At 32.8% G+C, this 14,867-nt stretch overlaps 1 protein-coding gene across 17 annotated transcripts in view; it reads right to left on the bottom strand.

Moving 5' to 3' along the window:
- The window catches only part of MIPOL1 (mirror-image polydactyly 1), a 328,218-nt gene that overhangs the window by 157,490 nt on the left and 155,861 nt on the right, over positions 1-14,867 (bottom strand). For 16 of the 17 annotated variants that reach the window (XM_038544530.1, XM_038544524.1, XM_038544532.1 and 13 more), the window contains one exon: positions 10,277-10,384. The exons of the other annotated variant lie outside the window; for it this stretch is intronic. In XM_038544530.1, coding sequence (XP_038400458.1) covers positions 10,277-10,384 — 108 coding nt within the window. The remainder of the gene's footprint in view (positions 1-10,276; positions 10,385-14,867) is intronic. 17 annotated transcript variants of the gene reach the window in all.

Raw genomic sequence — 14,867 nt, 5'->3', positions numbered from 1 at the left:
AGATCAGTCATTTCTATCAAGAAAATAGACAATAAATGTAATAAATAAGTAAAATGTATACTTTCTTAGAACATAAGTACTCTAGAGTAAAAGCAGGGAAGGGGATAGGGAAAATGCTTGTGAAAACCTCACTGCAACGGGGCATTTGAATGGAACTGAAGGGGTTAAGAAAATAAGCCATGTGAATATTTGAGGGGGTGAGTGATGCTTCGGAATAGGACCAGAAAGTATAAAGACCTTTAGGTGCAAGTGTGCCTGGTATGTTTGTGGAACAGCAAGAGAGAGGAGTGTGACTAAAAGTTCAGGATGGTGCCAAGTGAGGGCCAGATCAAGAAGCCCTGTAGGGGGATGCCTGAGCAGCTCAGCACTTGAGCATCTGCCTTTGGCTCAGGGCATTATCCCAGTTTGGGTACCGAGTCCCACATCAGGCTCCCTGTGAGGAAACTTCTCTCTCTGCTATGTCTCTGCTTCTCCCTGTGTCTCTCATGAATAAATAAATAAAATCTTAAAAAAAATAAGTCCTGTAGGTTTATCCTCTGAGTGAAATGGCAGGTCACTTAAAGGTTCTTAGCAGAGGAGTCATGTAATCTAATTTATATTTTAATAGGATTGTCCTGCAGACTGTGTTGAGAATAAAGCAGGTAAGGATGGAAATAAAAAAATCATTAATAGGCTTTGCAATAATCCAGGCAAGGAGATGATGGAGGCCTGAAAGATAAGAGTAGCACTGGAAGTTATGAGAAGTGACTGACTCTTGATATGCACCAAAAAAGTAAAGCCAAGAGAACTTCTTTACAGATGGAATGTGGAGTGTGAGAGAGAAAGAGAAATCAAGGTTAACTCTGGGATTTGGGGCTAAGTCACCACTAGGGTAGAGATGCTCTTTTCAGACAGAGCCTGAAGAATGAGCAGGTTTTCAGGGTAAGTTCATGAGCTTAGGGTACTCATGAGCTTGGGGTATTAAATTGGGGTACTTCTATACATCCAAGGTGTGCTAGGCAGCCTTTAACCTGGCCCCTAAGGATCCTTGCCTCCTGGTATTCGTGCTCTTATGTAATTCCTCTCCTTGATCATGAGCTGCATTAATGCCTCACTTAAAAAAAATGACTTATTTTGAAATCATTATAAATTCATAGGAAGTTAAAAAAAACCCAGATGCATAGATCCCATGCACCCTGTATCTGACCTCCTCTAGTGGTTACTATCTTGCATAATCCCAGTATAATACCTAAATCAGGAAACTGACACTGTGGCACAACCCATACAGCTTATTTAGCCTTCACTAGCCTCACATGCATGCGTGTGTGTGTGTGTGTGTGTGTGGATGTAGTTCTATGCAATTTTATCACATGTAGATGTAACCAAGACCACAAGCAAAGACACAGAACTGTTCCATTACTAAAGGATCCATTGTCCCATCCCTTTGTAGCCACAATCCTTTGTCCTGGTATAATTTTTAACTATATTTCTTTTGTTCTAAAAAATGTCTTATTTTATTTTTAAAAAAATTATTTATTTGTTCATGAGAGACACAAAAAGAGAAGCAGAGACATAGGCAAAGGGAGAAACAGGCTCCTGCGGGGAGCCCGATGCAGGACTTGATCCTAGGACCCCAGGATCATGACCTGAGCCAAAGGAAGATGCTCAATCACTGAGCCAGCCAGGTGCTCAAAATGTCTTAGTTTAAAGATAAATTATATGGTCATCCTACCTAAGACCATACTAGCTTAAAATGGACTGTTCTTCCCTTAATGCAGAATCTATGGGCCTGAATTTATCAGTTCATAAATATGTATCTATGATATAACACTAAAAATTTATAAAATCACATTTTCTAATTTAAATGACACTGAATGTTATTCAACCTCCTCATTTTAAAGATGTAAAATAATTTGACAAGATCATATAGTTTGTTCATGTACAGCAGTTTGTTCATGTACAGTTCATGTACAGTTCATGTACAAGCAGTTTGTTCATGTACAGTTTGTTCATGTACAAGAAAACAAGTGTCTGATACCTACACAAATGTTCTTTCTACTACCATACCATATGGAATAATCTGTCCAACTTTTTAGATTATCTATATATTTTCTCAGTTGTACAATATATTTGCTCTCATTATCTTATAAATGTGGGAGGCAATATCCAGACATTCCCAATGCTATGTAGCTAGTGAATGGGGAAATTCAGGATTTTAAATTCCAGATCTACTACTGATAGTTATTCACTAGAAAATAATCTAAAGCCATATCCCACAGACAATAGAAGGGTGGTAACATCTGGGCATATCAAAGACAGTCCATTAACATGGCCAATATAGGCAAGCAACTAATAATTCATCTCAATATATGATTTCATCATAAGAAATATTATTTACTATCAAATGTAGTGAATAGTGCTTGCTATTTACTCAGTCTCTTAAAAGAGCTTATCCTTCAGTGAATGCTAAATAGCAAAGGAAAAAAATGCATAAACAAAAATCTCTTCTATTGATATTTTTACGTCAATAGTAAAAAACTAGAATTTCTGATACTGCATTGTTCAATTCTTGTGTGAAGAAACTTAAGCACAAGATGGAAATCTTTTTAGAGAGTTTTAGGTGGGCCCAGTTAGTGACTATGAAGACATTATTCCAGAATAATTCCTTATCTTCCATGTCTTGAACGTAGTAAATACTTAATATATTGACTTCAACTAGGATAGATTAAAACGGATTTCTGGTTTAAAAAACTTACTGATTATGTAATGGGTTCAATAATGTGCTAAATTCCAAGCGAACAGCAATCTGAAAGGCTATGATCCCTTATGCTCAAGAAATTTCTGATTTAGAGATAACATGTAAGCAATCAACTACATACTAGAGACAGAATTAAATAAAACTCATAACAGAAGAAGACCAGAGGAAATAAAAACACATGACACATTTAGGAAGTAGTGGGGGATGGTTAGGGTTTATCAAGACTACAAAGAGAAATGGTAAGAAAAAAAAAAGTGAAAAAGAAAGTGAATGAAAGAGAAGAAGGAAAATTAAAACAGGCAAAAGTTGTAAGTGGAGTCTTAAATTCTTAAGTATTAAAATAGGAGGTTTGGATTATACTCTACATATAATATAAAGCAACTTAAATCTTTTATTTATCTGAGCATTATTTCACTCTTGCTCTCGATAGTTACTTTCTCTATGTATATTTAAGGAATTATTCCCATTGTTGCTCTCAGGGTATTTAAGATACTATTCCATTATTACTACTGAGAAATCAGTGAAGGCCAAATGCCATTCCTTTGTTAAATATGTCTTTTCTAATGGTTGTTTTTAAGAGCATTAGCTTCAGTGTTCTGCAGTTTCTCCTAATATGTCATACCTGGAATTCATTTGATATCCCTAGATCTAAGGCTTTTGTCATTTAACAATTCTGGAAGATACTCAATCATGATTTCTTTGTATCTTGCTTTTCCTTTTTCCCTATATTATCTATTCTAGAATTCTAAATGTTTATTTTAGCTCTTTTCACTCAATCTTTTGTGTCTTTTAGTGTATATTTTTCATTTCTTTGTCTCTCTAGATTCCATTTCCATACTTGGTTAGATCTATCTTCTAGTTCACTAGCAGTTTCTTATATTGTATATAGTCTGCAGTTAAACCTATCTGCTATTTAACTTTAATTATTAATTTCTGTAAATTCAATCTCATTAGTTTTCCCAAATTCACTTGATCACTTTTGGTCATTTTTCCTTACTCTTATTTTCAAGTATCTGTTTTTAAAGAGATTACTCAAACACTTACGTTATATTCTGTGACTAGTAATTAGAGTACCTGAACTATTTGTTGTTCAAGTATATGATTCTGTCACCTTGTGTTTTCACTAACTTTCATTAAAAGTGCCTTTTTCTCTTACGTGTTTTTTGATAGCTCCGGGTCTTCGAAATTTTATTTGTAAGAAATCTTACAGGCTACATGGAAGGTAATTTGCTTTGGTCTGTTGTCTATGGGCCCCTCCAGGGTAGGACTACTTCAATTAAATCCTCAGCTTTTAGAACTACACAAATAGCAAGAATTCAGGCAACCTGTGTAGTTCTAAACCTGCCTGAAAGCTGGCCAAGGAAGATGAATTCTCAGAGATTTCACCCCCTCCACAGTCAAGAAAGTCAAATTCCTTTGTTACCTCATTTTGTAGCAAGCACTTGACTCTTGTTCACCTAAACACTAATGGTGTGGCCATTATGATACCAGCTTTAAGAGAGGATATCTCATTACATTCTCTGGCTTAAACAGGCTCCAGGCTCTATCTCTTGTTTGTCTTGCCCTTCAAACCATTAAAATGGAAAATTCACCAAGGTTTGACAAATGCTCTCAGGGTGAAAGACAACCTTAGGCAATCACTTACTTCTCATGTTCCCCTCCCACCTCCATCTCCCACCCCCCATTTCTACTTTGTTTTAAGTTTTTGTAAATTCTTTATCTTCCTGTCTTCTCTATGATGTTGTAAAATATATTTAAATTATAAAATTTTAGCCATCCGTTTGCACTGTTTTTATCAGAAGAGTCATCCAGGATATCTCTATTTTCTCGCAGTGTTGAAAATGCAAGACAGTGAATGTTTTTGAATAGCAAAGTGTCACTTGTGTTTTAGAATTATAGCTAATGAAAGTGACAACTGGTTAGACAGGTGAGAAACTATAGTCAGAAAAGTTAGGAAGGTACAGGCATACCTCAGAAGTATTATGGGTTTGGTTAGAGATCTCCGCAATAAAGCGAATGTTGCAATAGAGTAGTTAAATGAATGTATTGCCTGGTGCATATAAAAGTTATGTTTATGCTATTACTATAATCTGTTAAGTATGCAATAGCATTATGTCTAAAAAGACACAAGGTACATACCTTAATTAAAAAATACCTTATTGTTAAAAAATGCTAACCATCATCTGAGCTTTCAGTGAGCTGTAATCACTGATCACAGATCACTATAACAAATATAACACTAATGAAAAACCTCGAGATATTTTATAAGAGTTACCAAAATGTGACTAAGAGACACAAAGTGAGCAAATGGTGTTGAAAAAATGGCTCCAGCAGACGTGCTTGGCTTAGGGTTGCCACAAACCTTCAATTTGCAGAAAATGTGTTATCTGCAAAATACAATAAAGTGAAGCACAATAAAACGAGGTATGTCTGTACTATTATCATCTAGATCATGAACCTGAAGTAGGGTAGGATAATAAAAACAGAGGAGGGAAAATAGGAGAAAAATCATTTTTATAGAATTGATAGTATTGGATGTTTCACTGCTTTGTGGTGGATGACAGGTTTAAAAAGACTATGAAAATTACATCAACTATATTAGCCTACATGGTGGTATCACTGATTAAGAGATGTTATTTGACCAATTTGGAAGTAAACAATAGAAAACTGGGGCAGCTGGGTGGGGCAGCTGGTTGAGCATCTGCCTTCAGCTCAGGTCATGATGCCAGGGTCCTGGGATCAAGTCCTGCATCGGGCTCCTCATGGTGAACCTGCTTCTCCCTCTGCCTATGTCTCTTCCGCCCTCTCTCTGTCCCGCATGAATAAATAAATATTTTTTAAAATAAGACAAAAATATTCAGCGTAATTTAAAATGCAGGGCATGTCTACCACCAGAAAAAGAAATCAGGGTATGAGGCCTTAATGTTCTCAAAGTAGCTCACTGGCTAAGGGGCTCAATTGATGTTAATGGCCAGCTTCTCTCAGTGTTTTCTTCATGGCTATAAAATGGTTGCTGCACTTCAGGCAGCAAGGAAGTGTTTAAAGGTAATAAGAAAAAAGAAATGATGCCTGTTTTATCTGTCCTATGTGAGGAAAACAATAACTTTTCCTGAGACACTCCAACTTCTCTCACTCCTGCTGAATTCCTCTTATGTTGCATTGGCAAAAAGAAAGGCTGAGAAAGTATTTAACTTCTCCTGCTTCTATAGTAAAGACAAACAAAGGAGAATATGATTGGGAATAAATGTTAAGTTATACAGTCAATAGTGTTAGTCTCAGGTCCTGACTCCTTTCCAGGGAGAAAAGGCTTAGGGAGTCAAATTAGGGATTTGTTTTCAAACTTGTTGAGGTTAAGGAAACATTAAGATATCTAAGTAGAAGGGCAGAAGGGGTAGTCATTAGGACATAAATAATAGGTGATATTGTAGAAATGGATGAAATTAGAACAAACAAGGCTACAATAAAAGAAACTCCAAATGCTGATGAGAAAATGAAGCAACAAAAATTCATTACTGGAAGGAATGAAAAATGGTACAGCTACTTTGGAAGACAGTTTGGCAGTTTCTTACAAAACTAACTATATTCCTTTATAACACAGCAGCTGCAATCCTTGGTATTTATCCAAATGACTTGAAAAATGTGCGTCCAAAAAATTCTGCAAACGAATGTTTATAGCAACTTTATTCATAACTGCTGAAATCTGGCATCAACCAAGATATCCTCCAGTAGGTGAGCAGATAAATAAACTGTATATACCCAGAAAATGCAATATGAAATACTAAAACAAATGATCTATGAAGCCATCAAAAGTTTGGTGAAAGTTGAAATGAATACCTACTTCATGATTCCAACTATATGATATTCTGGAAAAGATAAAACTATGGAGACAGTAAAAAGATTAATGGCTGGCAAGTATTAGGAGGAGAGAAAAATAAATAGAGTACAGAGGATTTTTAGAGTGAAACTCTTCTGTATGATACTACAATGGTAGCTAAATGTCATGTACATTTGCTAGAATGCATGGAAGAAGGTACAGAACTAAGAATTAAGTCACTAAGAGTGACCCTTAATGCAAACTATGGACTATGAGTTATACAGACATAGATTTATGGACTGTAACAGATACAGCAATCAGGTGTTGAATGCTGGGGGTATGTATATGTGTGAAGGCAGGAGGTACGTGGGGATTCTGCACTCTCTGCTCAACTTTGCTGTGAAATTACAACTGCCCTAAAAGAAGAAAGTTGTTTGTTTGTTTTTAAAGAATAAGGGACTAATCACATAACTTGAAAATAGGAAGAAAAGGAGGCACCAGCTAAATAGTAATCAAAGAAAAAATGGTAACAATATAGCAATAGAGAACTATAGGAAAGTATTTCAAAAGGGTGGGCCCAACAAAATGGAATTGTGTTCTAGTTACATTGACTGTTATACTAAGATAAAGAATAAGTTTCACAGGTTGAATCATCAGAGGTCACTTATAATCTAAGAAAGAAAGGCTTTCAATGGAAGGAATTACAGTGGATAAATCCAACTGTAGGAGGATGTATGATAAAGAAGATAAGTAAATACAATGAAAGAGGAAAAAGAAGTAGTATATGTGAAATTTTTTATTAAGCCTGATGTCTGCATATTTATGACTAATGTAAATTTATTTAAAAACATTAAATGTCCAAAACTGTGTTCTTCAAGAACCAATTTCTTAACATAAATTGGTAATATTTATTTTATTTAAATGAGAAAATAAGCTTTTTTTTTAAGTAACTCTCAAGGTATAGATTAGTTTCGGTTTAAATTTAGCCCTTCAAATAAATAAATAAATAAATAAATAAATTTAGCCCTTCATTCTATATGTACCATTGTGTTTTACTTGCTAACAGGAAAAACTGCAAACATTATAAAAGTAGGGGAAAAATGCCATGCTAGCAAATTTAGCTAGTATAAATTCCATGCTACTTCAAAAATAATGCCTATATTATCACCAAAAATCTAATTTTATGCTCTACCATAAAGAATCATTTAGAAAGAATTTCCAGGTTATTAGAATAAACAATGATTTATTATTTGAACAGCACTGTAATATTAAAAAAGTATTTCCTTGTATGCTAATTATATATTTGCCATAATCAATTGGAAATTTCTATATAATGTATGACCATTAACTTGGATTTTTCCCAAACATATCTCTACTACTATTTCCTTTATGAATTTCACCACTACACAAGTAAATAAAGCATATATTTTCCAGCTCTTATTCTAGTCTAGTTTACCTTTTACTGATATCAATAGTACTATATATAATAAAATACTAGAAATATTATTGACTGACCAAAAGCTCCTAGAGACAGTGATTCTTTTTTAAATTTCTTCCTAAAGCTTATTTAGATACTAACTAAATACTGAATGAGTTAACAAAAAAATGATACTTGTAAGTAGATGATAAAAGACAGGCATACTGGTGAGACCAAAAGTTGATTTGTCAAATAGCTTGGTAATAAACTTATTCATAACTTAAATGGCACCTTGAAGATACAGAGTGCAGTGACCAAAGCTCCAAATAAAGAACATCATCCCTGGAAGGTAAGATTAATTTTTAAAAAATGCTCCAGAATAAAGCAGATAAGTATATAATGAATTTAAGGTTTTCTCATGAAGAAATAGAGCATAAAATAACTAAAAAATTATTCAAAGCCAATGTTATACAAGACAGACATTTTTACAAGAGCTAAAACGAATACTAGAGCTTTAAAAAGATTAAATTGGTAAGTTTAAAAAAATTCTTCCTCCCATCCCTACTCTACAAAAAGCTTAAGTTGGTTAGTGAATGGTTGAAGTTATGAAAGATTAAAAGACAACAGAAAATTTGACACTTTTGCAGAAAAAGGTGAGAAACTAGAAAAGATTTTAACATAGTGTATTTGTCAGGAGTAAAAATGTAGCTTTGTTTATATATTATTTTATATAGTCTATAGAGATTTCTACTTTATAGTGATTTTGTTTGGTTTGGTTTTGAACTTCACAATTTTTTTGGTCTAATCTAACCTTCTAATTTTAATAACCTGTTAGAAATGTGCATTTCTTTCTCTCCATAAATAGCAGGTACCATTTAATTCAATTTAACACAAATACACAACAAAAAGAGCCAAAATAAGACTGTGGTATTATTACGTACTTAACAAACTAGAATTTTAATTCTAGGTCTGTTTTATTGGAAATAGCCATAACATATATGGCACATGAAATCTGTTCACTGATGTTAATAATAAATTGGCACATACAATGGAGGCTGCCTTTAAAACAAAGTTACTCTCGATTTGCAAGTATACACTTGAAAAAATTATTATACTAAATTTAAATCATATCATGTCAAATTCCTTGGGGTAATTAAAAAGTAATCAAGAATTTACATTTCTAATTTATTGTTCTAGTCTATCTATAAATTTGAGAGAAAATCAGAAGAGAAAATACATTAAACAATAACAACAAAGTTATAAGCTCTTAACTACTCACTGAGAATTTAAAATGAAGCTAAACACATTTGTAGAAAAATCTGACTTCAACCAGACTTCACGCTTTTTGGATAGATGAAAAACCTTTTTCACTTCAAAATGTCACCATTTTTCTCAATTTTGGTAGATAATTCTGGCTTAGTGAGTTACACTGCTAATGCCATAATATTCTCCTGTAATTTGCAGCAAAAATGAATTTAAGATGACAAACTATAACACAATTTTCTTGATGGCACATTTTTTCTTACTGTACCATCACAACAATGATGAATCTTTTCTGTTTCCTGTGGATATGGTTTTGTTTTTGTTTTTAACCAGCTAATGAGAATGTAAGCACCTTGAGGGCAGGAACCACTACTATGTCACAGGTGCTATGCTAGGAATTGAGACAAAGACAAAGGAGGATGAAAAACCATTAAATACCATAAGAAAAAATATATGATTAGTAGAATTGATGGCTTTCTTAACTATTGGACCTATATTACAATGAAACAGAACCTCTTGTCATGAAACATGCACTTCACTTGTTTCAAGTTCTAGTACACTATATTTTCTTTTTTTTTTTTTTGTAATAAGTAACATTTTAAATACTATTTCAATTCCCAAACATATTCACATACCCTTTAGGGAGTGTCAGTTCTGTGGGTTAATAATATCCAAGATTAGTGTAATAAATATTGATGTGAAGAAAAAGCTCACGTTTTTCTTTTTTTTCTTTCAGTGTGGCCACTTTTTACTAACTACAAAAGGTAACGATATATCATAAAATCAGAAACAGAATGAACACCTACCCAAAGTATTAATGTACCACCACTCAAAATTCAGAAAATACGTTGTTTTCATGTACACATACACGAAATAAAATAATACCATAACAGAAGGGTGCTGTATCTGTGTTTAAAGAAGGGGTTGTTGGCAAACACCACAGCTCACTTCTGCTGAAATGTACACAACTGATATATGCAGCACAGAAAGCTGGCACCAAGGGCTTACAACCTTAATTTGCCTGTAAGAAGGAACAGAGATTTACCTTCAGAGCACGTTCTTGATTGTTTTCAGCAGTCAGATGTCTCATGTTGTTTGCTGAAGTCTGGTTCTGCTCTTTCAGATGATGAAGCTCCTGCTCTAGCCGTTTGCACTGCCACAGGGGAAGAATCCCATTAAGTAAAGGAGTTATAGCATTTTTTTTCAAACAAGCCACATGAATTAATGTAAATAATACCAGTGCATTCTCTAAGAGACAAGGTATCTTTTGCAACAAGAATAGTAAGTTAAAAAGTAATGATGAATATGAACAAAATAATATTGTTTATAGTGGCCTGGCAATTCAATGGCAATTTTGTCTTTTATTAATCTAAATATTATCATAAAATTAGAAAAATACTTGTTTTTTCACAAAGTTAAGATCAAACTACATTGAAAAATGTTTTCTTCACTGATCGAACAGTTTTTATTATATATCTTTTGGCTGAATAAAAAGCATGCTTCTAAAAATCAAATGGGGTTCTAAGTAAACCACAATACGATATTCTGTGATGCATTTTTATTAAGTTTTTAAAAATAACAATTATCATAAATATACAGTAAGAGGTTTTACGGATATTAGAAACATCTAAAGAAACAATTCTGTAAGGAAAAAAGAATAACTATAGAGTGCTACAAGGTTTGGAAACAAGTGTTTTTAATTTCTATTTTGACTAAACCTTATTTTTAAGTAAAACAAGTGATAACATATTGAAATGACATTCTGACCTACTGGGAATACATGAAAATATATTTTAAAAATTATAAATAAAAGCTTAAGTGGGCATCTATGTTGAAAAATAATTGAAGTGCCATGCCATTTGAATATAAGATCTTCACATAAATATAGCAAACATTTTACACAATAATTGTATAGGATATAAAGTGATGTGCTGTAAATCAGAACAATATGAAGCTATATAGGGGGTTAGCTAAAGGAATATAGCACTAAACCCATCTCAGGAAAAAGTTAAAAATTAACTTTTTTTTTTTTTTTCCTAATTCACCTATTTTTAAATTAGAATATTTAAGGATTGCCTGGCTGGCTCAGTTGGATAGAGCATGCAACTTCTGATCTTGGGGTCATGAATTTCAGTCCCATGTTGGATACAGAGATTATGTTAAAAAAAGAAACCCAAAACCCAAAAACTAAAAACATTAGCATATATAAGTAACAACCAATAAGGAAATACACATACTGATTCAAGACCTAGAAAAAAATTAATTCTAGATTATTTGACAATTGGCTAGTATTCCTAATGTGTTAAAAGTGATTATTACAATATAACCCACATACAGTCATAAATCAAATGGGCATCTGACATTGATTTCTTTTACCTATGACCTGTATAATATTCTTGACTCCATAACAGTACTTCTCCTGCTTGAATTATATACAAACCCATTTAAATGAAAAAGCCTAATAAAACTTAGATAATGACGTTTTACAAATAAAACATTGAGTATACATTCCTCATGCATATACAATTATAAAATCAAAATACATTCATAAATTAAGTTAAATAATAATCACAAAGTCAAGACTTTAAAATATTAATTTAATTTAGCAGATAAAGTTTTGTTGAAATTAAGTTCTGTAAATACAACTGACTGATACAGTGGCAGAGCATTTCAGGTTGCCATGTCTATTCCAACGTGTGTTGTGACAACTTAATACACCTATCTCATTGTAAAAAATTATTTGAGCAAAACTTTTGTGACATGACATCATTTGGCCTTTATCTGGAAGGGACATGTGACTTATGAATTATACTCTATAGCTATCCCTTTTAGCCTATAACAATTCAAGTATTTGGTCACAAATGCAACCAAAATACAGATGTGTTTTATGAAGACACAAGTCATAAAAATGAGTAAGACATAGCGGTGAGCATCACAATCTAGCAGAAATGTTCTTTATTAGAATTATCCTCTACATTTTCAAGTAATTTTAATACAGGATTATTACATATTAAGTACTTAAATGGAATGACTGAACATGACCTATGAGGTTACAAAGCGGGGGCGTAGATAATTTTGGCTATGGGATAAAGAATGTTTCATGGAGCCGATGATATCTGAGTTGGGCTTATTTGGAGAATATGATTTTATAAGCTGAAAGAGTAGAAGGAGGAAGAATACAGGAGAAAACGTAGAAACATTAAGGGCTATCTAGAGAGAGTGAGAAATCATGGTCACAAGTTGTCTGACCCCCTATTTTTTGTGTTCCTAAGTAAACTAGAAATAACCCAAGGATAGAGACTTCTTTCTTATCTATATGATCCAAAAAATGTGGAATAGTATAGCCAAAAGAGAAGTGTGCCTTAAGAACAATAAAGCTATTTTTGAACCTGTGGGCATTTATCCACATTGCATCCTTAGGCTCAGTTTTCATGGCCATGAAGTACAAAAGGCCCAGGGACTTGACTTCTCTTCTTTATAAATTAAAAATAGTGTTTAAAGTCAATTCAATCATTTGCAGTGTGAAATTGTTAGTAAATACAAATTCAAAACAAAGAGGAAAGTTATGATATTTATGAGATCACTGGAATTTGAAAACTAATCAGATGTTTCACAATATTCTTTAATTGATAATATTTTTGTTGTGATGATACTTTTGTTATGTTTAAGTAAAAGTTGGTATCTTTTAGATAGAAAGGCAATAAAATTTAAAGATGAAAAGGATTATTATGTCTGGTAAATTTCCTTCACAATAACATGAGAAGGAATAAATGAATGGGGGAAATAGATAAAAATGCTGGACAGTTGTAGCAGGGTACAAGTATCTTAGGGGCTCAGAGATTCTATGGGTTTCTAAGTTCACTGATAAGAAGAAGATGATTAAATTTTTCTGTATAAACAGAACAATTTCTACAATGTGAGTGAACTAAACATATAAAACATAAAAACTGATGGTAAATTTTTAAAGACTTAATTTGGCCTATATTTAATACAAGGTCTATTTTCAGCAGTAATTTCCTCTCACCTGTTATTATTGTAAATTCTGAAGAATTATATCAAGCAGACAATACATTGTTATGGTTGTTTTACATTATATGTGAACTTCCTGAAAGATTAACATGCCCTAAGTTTTTAACAAAAAAGTTCTCTAATATTGTGTAAGTTTTTAACAGCTGCCATTTCTCCCTCTGTGCAATCTGTTTTCAGTCACAGATCATTGTGATCACATACAATCAAATGTCTTCCCCCTTGGATACGATACAATTCTTTCCTTTGCAGACAAAAAATAATACCAGACTCTTCCAGTCAAAACAGAAACTACACTTTGGTGTCAATGTGAATTATGTACTTTGAACTGCAGATGTTTGGAAGCACTTAGGATTATATAAATAAGTTTTTATTCTTCTTTATTTAGAAGAATCTTTAAAAATCACTTTATTTTAGATTTAAAAACAACAACTAGAATGCTTTTCTCACACTGCAATAACATGGAATAAAGAGTTTTCAAATTCAAAGAGTAACTTGTTTCTTCAAAGCCCTGGAAAAATATCAATAACTTGGTTTAACTGAATAGTAAAACAATACTTAGAGGTTTAAAAATACCAATGATTAAAAAAGAAAAACAATAATTATGTGAACAAGTGTCTAAAACTACATACACTGTAGCTGATATGGTGTATATACACACACACATAAACACATAGAAAACATAGTTATTCAGCAAATATTCATTGATCATCCACTAGACAATATACCAGCAACATGCCAGGCAATGATATGTTTCTACAGATTTATATATATATTTATCTCAATTACATATATACATTTCAGAAATACCATAAGAAAGTAAATAACCAGGGATTTAATAATCAATATAATAATTTATATCTTTTTTTTTAAAGTAAGTTCCACACCCAGTAGGGAGCCCAACACAGGGCTTGAACTCACTACCCTGAGATCAAGACCTGAGCTGAAATCAAGAATCGGACACTTAATCCACTGAAACACCCAGGTGCCCCCATACTCATTTTAAACTACTGAATTATTCAAAAGCAGATTAAAGAAACATTTTAAATCACAAAGTAAAAGGATTAGTAAACATGACAATTATTTTTAAAGGTATCAACACACATACAGGTATTTATTTAGTATGCAGTTATTAAAATACCATTTTTGTAATACTGTTTATTATAGGAGTTGTTTTCATAAAGAGCTGTGCATTTGAAAAATCATGGTTTGTATCTCTATTTCAGAATAAAGGTTAATACACAGACTATTAATGATAATCAATCAACTCTTAGTGAAAATAGTATATGTCAGGTCCTGTTTGAAGTACTTTACATGTGTTATACAGTAAATCATCATGTGGACCCTATGAGTTAGATATTATTAATAATAAAATAGAGGTAGAAGCAGAAAGTAATAACTTCTTTAAAGTCATGCAACTAATAAGAAGGATTCAATTTTATGCAGTGTAATTCAATTTATCACAAAAATGTATACTGTTACACACACATGTACATTAGCAAAAGGAATGGAAACAGGACTACAGAAAAAGTTAATGATGATGATATTCTGAGGCACCTGGGTGGGTCAGTGGTTGAGCGTCTGCTTTCAGCTCAGGTCATGACCCTGGG

The sequence above is a fragment of the Canis lupus genome, chromosome 8, assembly GCF_011100685.1.
Source record: "Canis lupus familiaris isolate Mischka breed German Shepherd chromosome 8, alternate assembly UU_Cfam_GSD_1.0, whole genome shotgun sequence".
Taxonomy (NCBI): domain Eukaryota; kingdom Metazoa; phylum Chordata; class Mammalia; order Carnivora; family Canidae; genus Canis; species Canis lupus.
The sequence above is the reverse complement of the archived record's forward strand: the minus strand, read 5'-3'. Positions and strand labels throughout refer to the sequence as shown.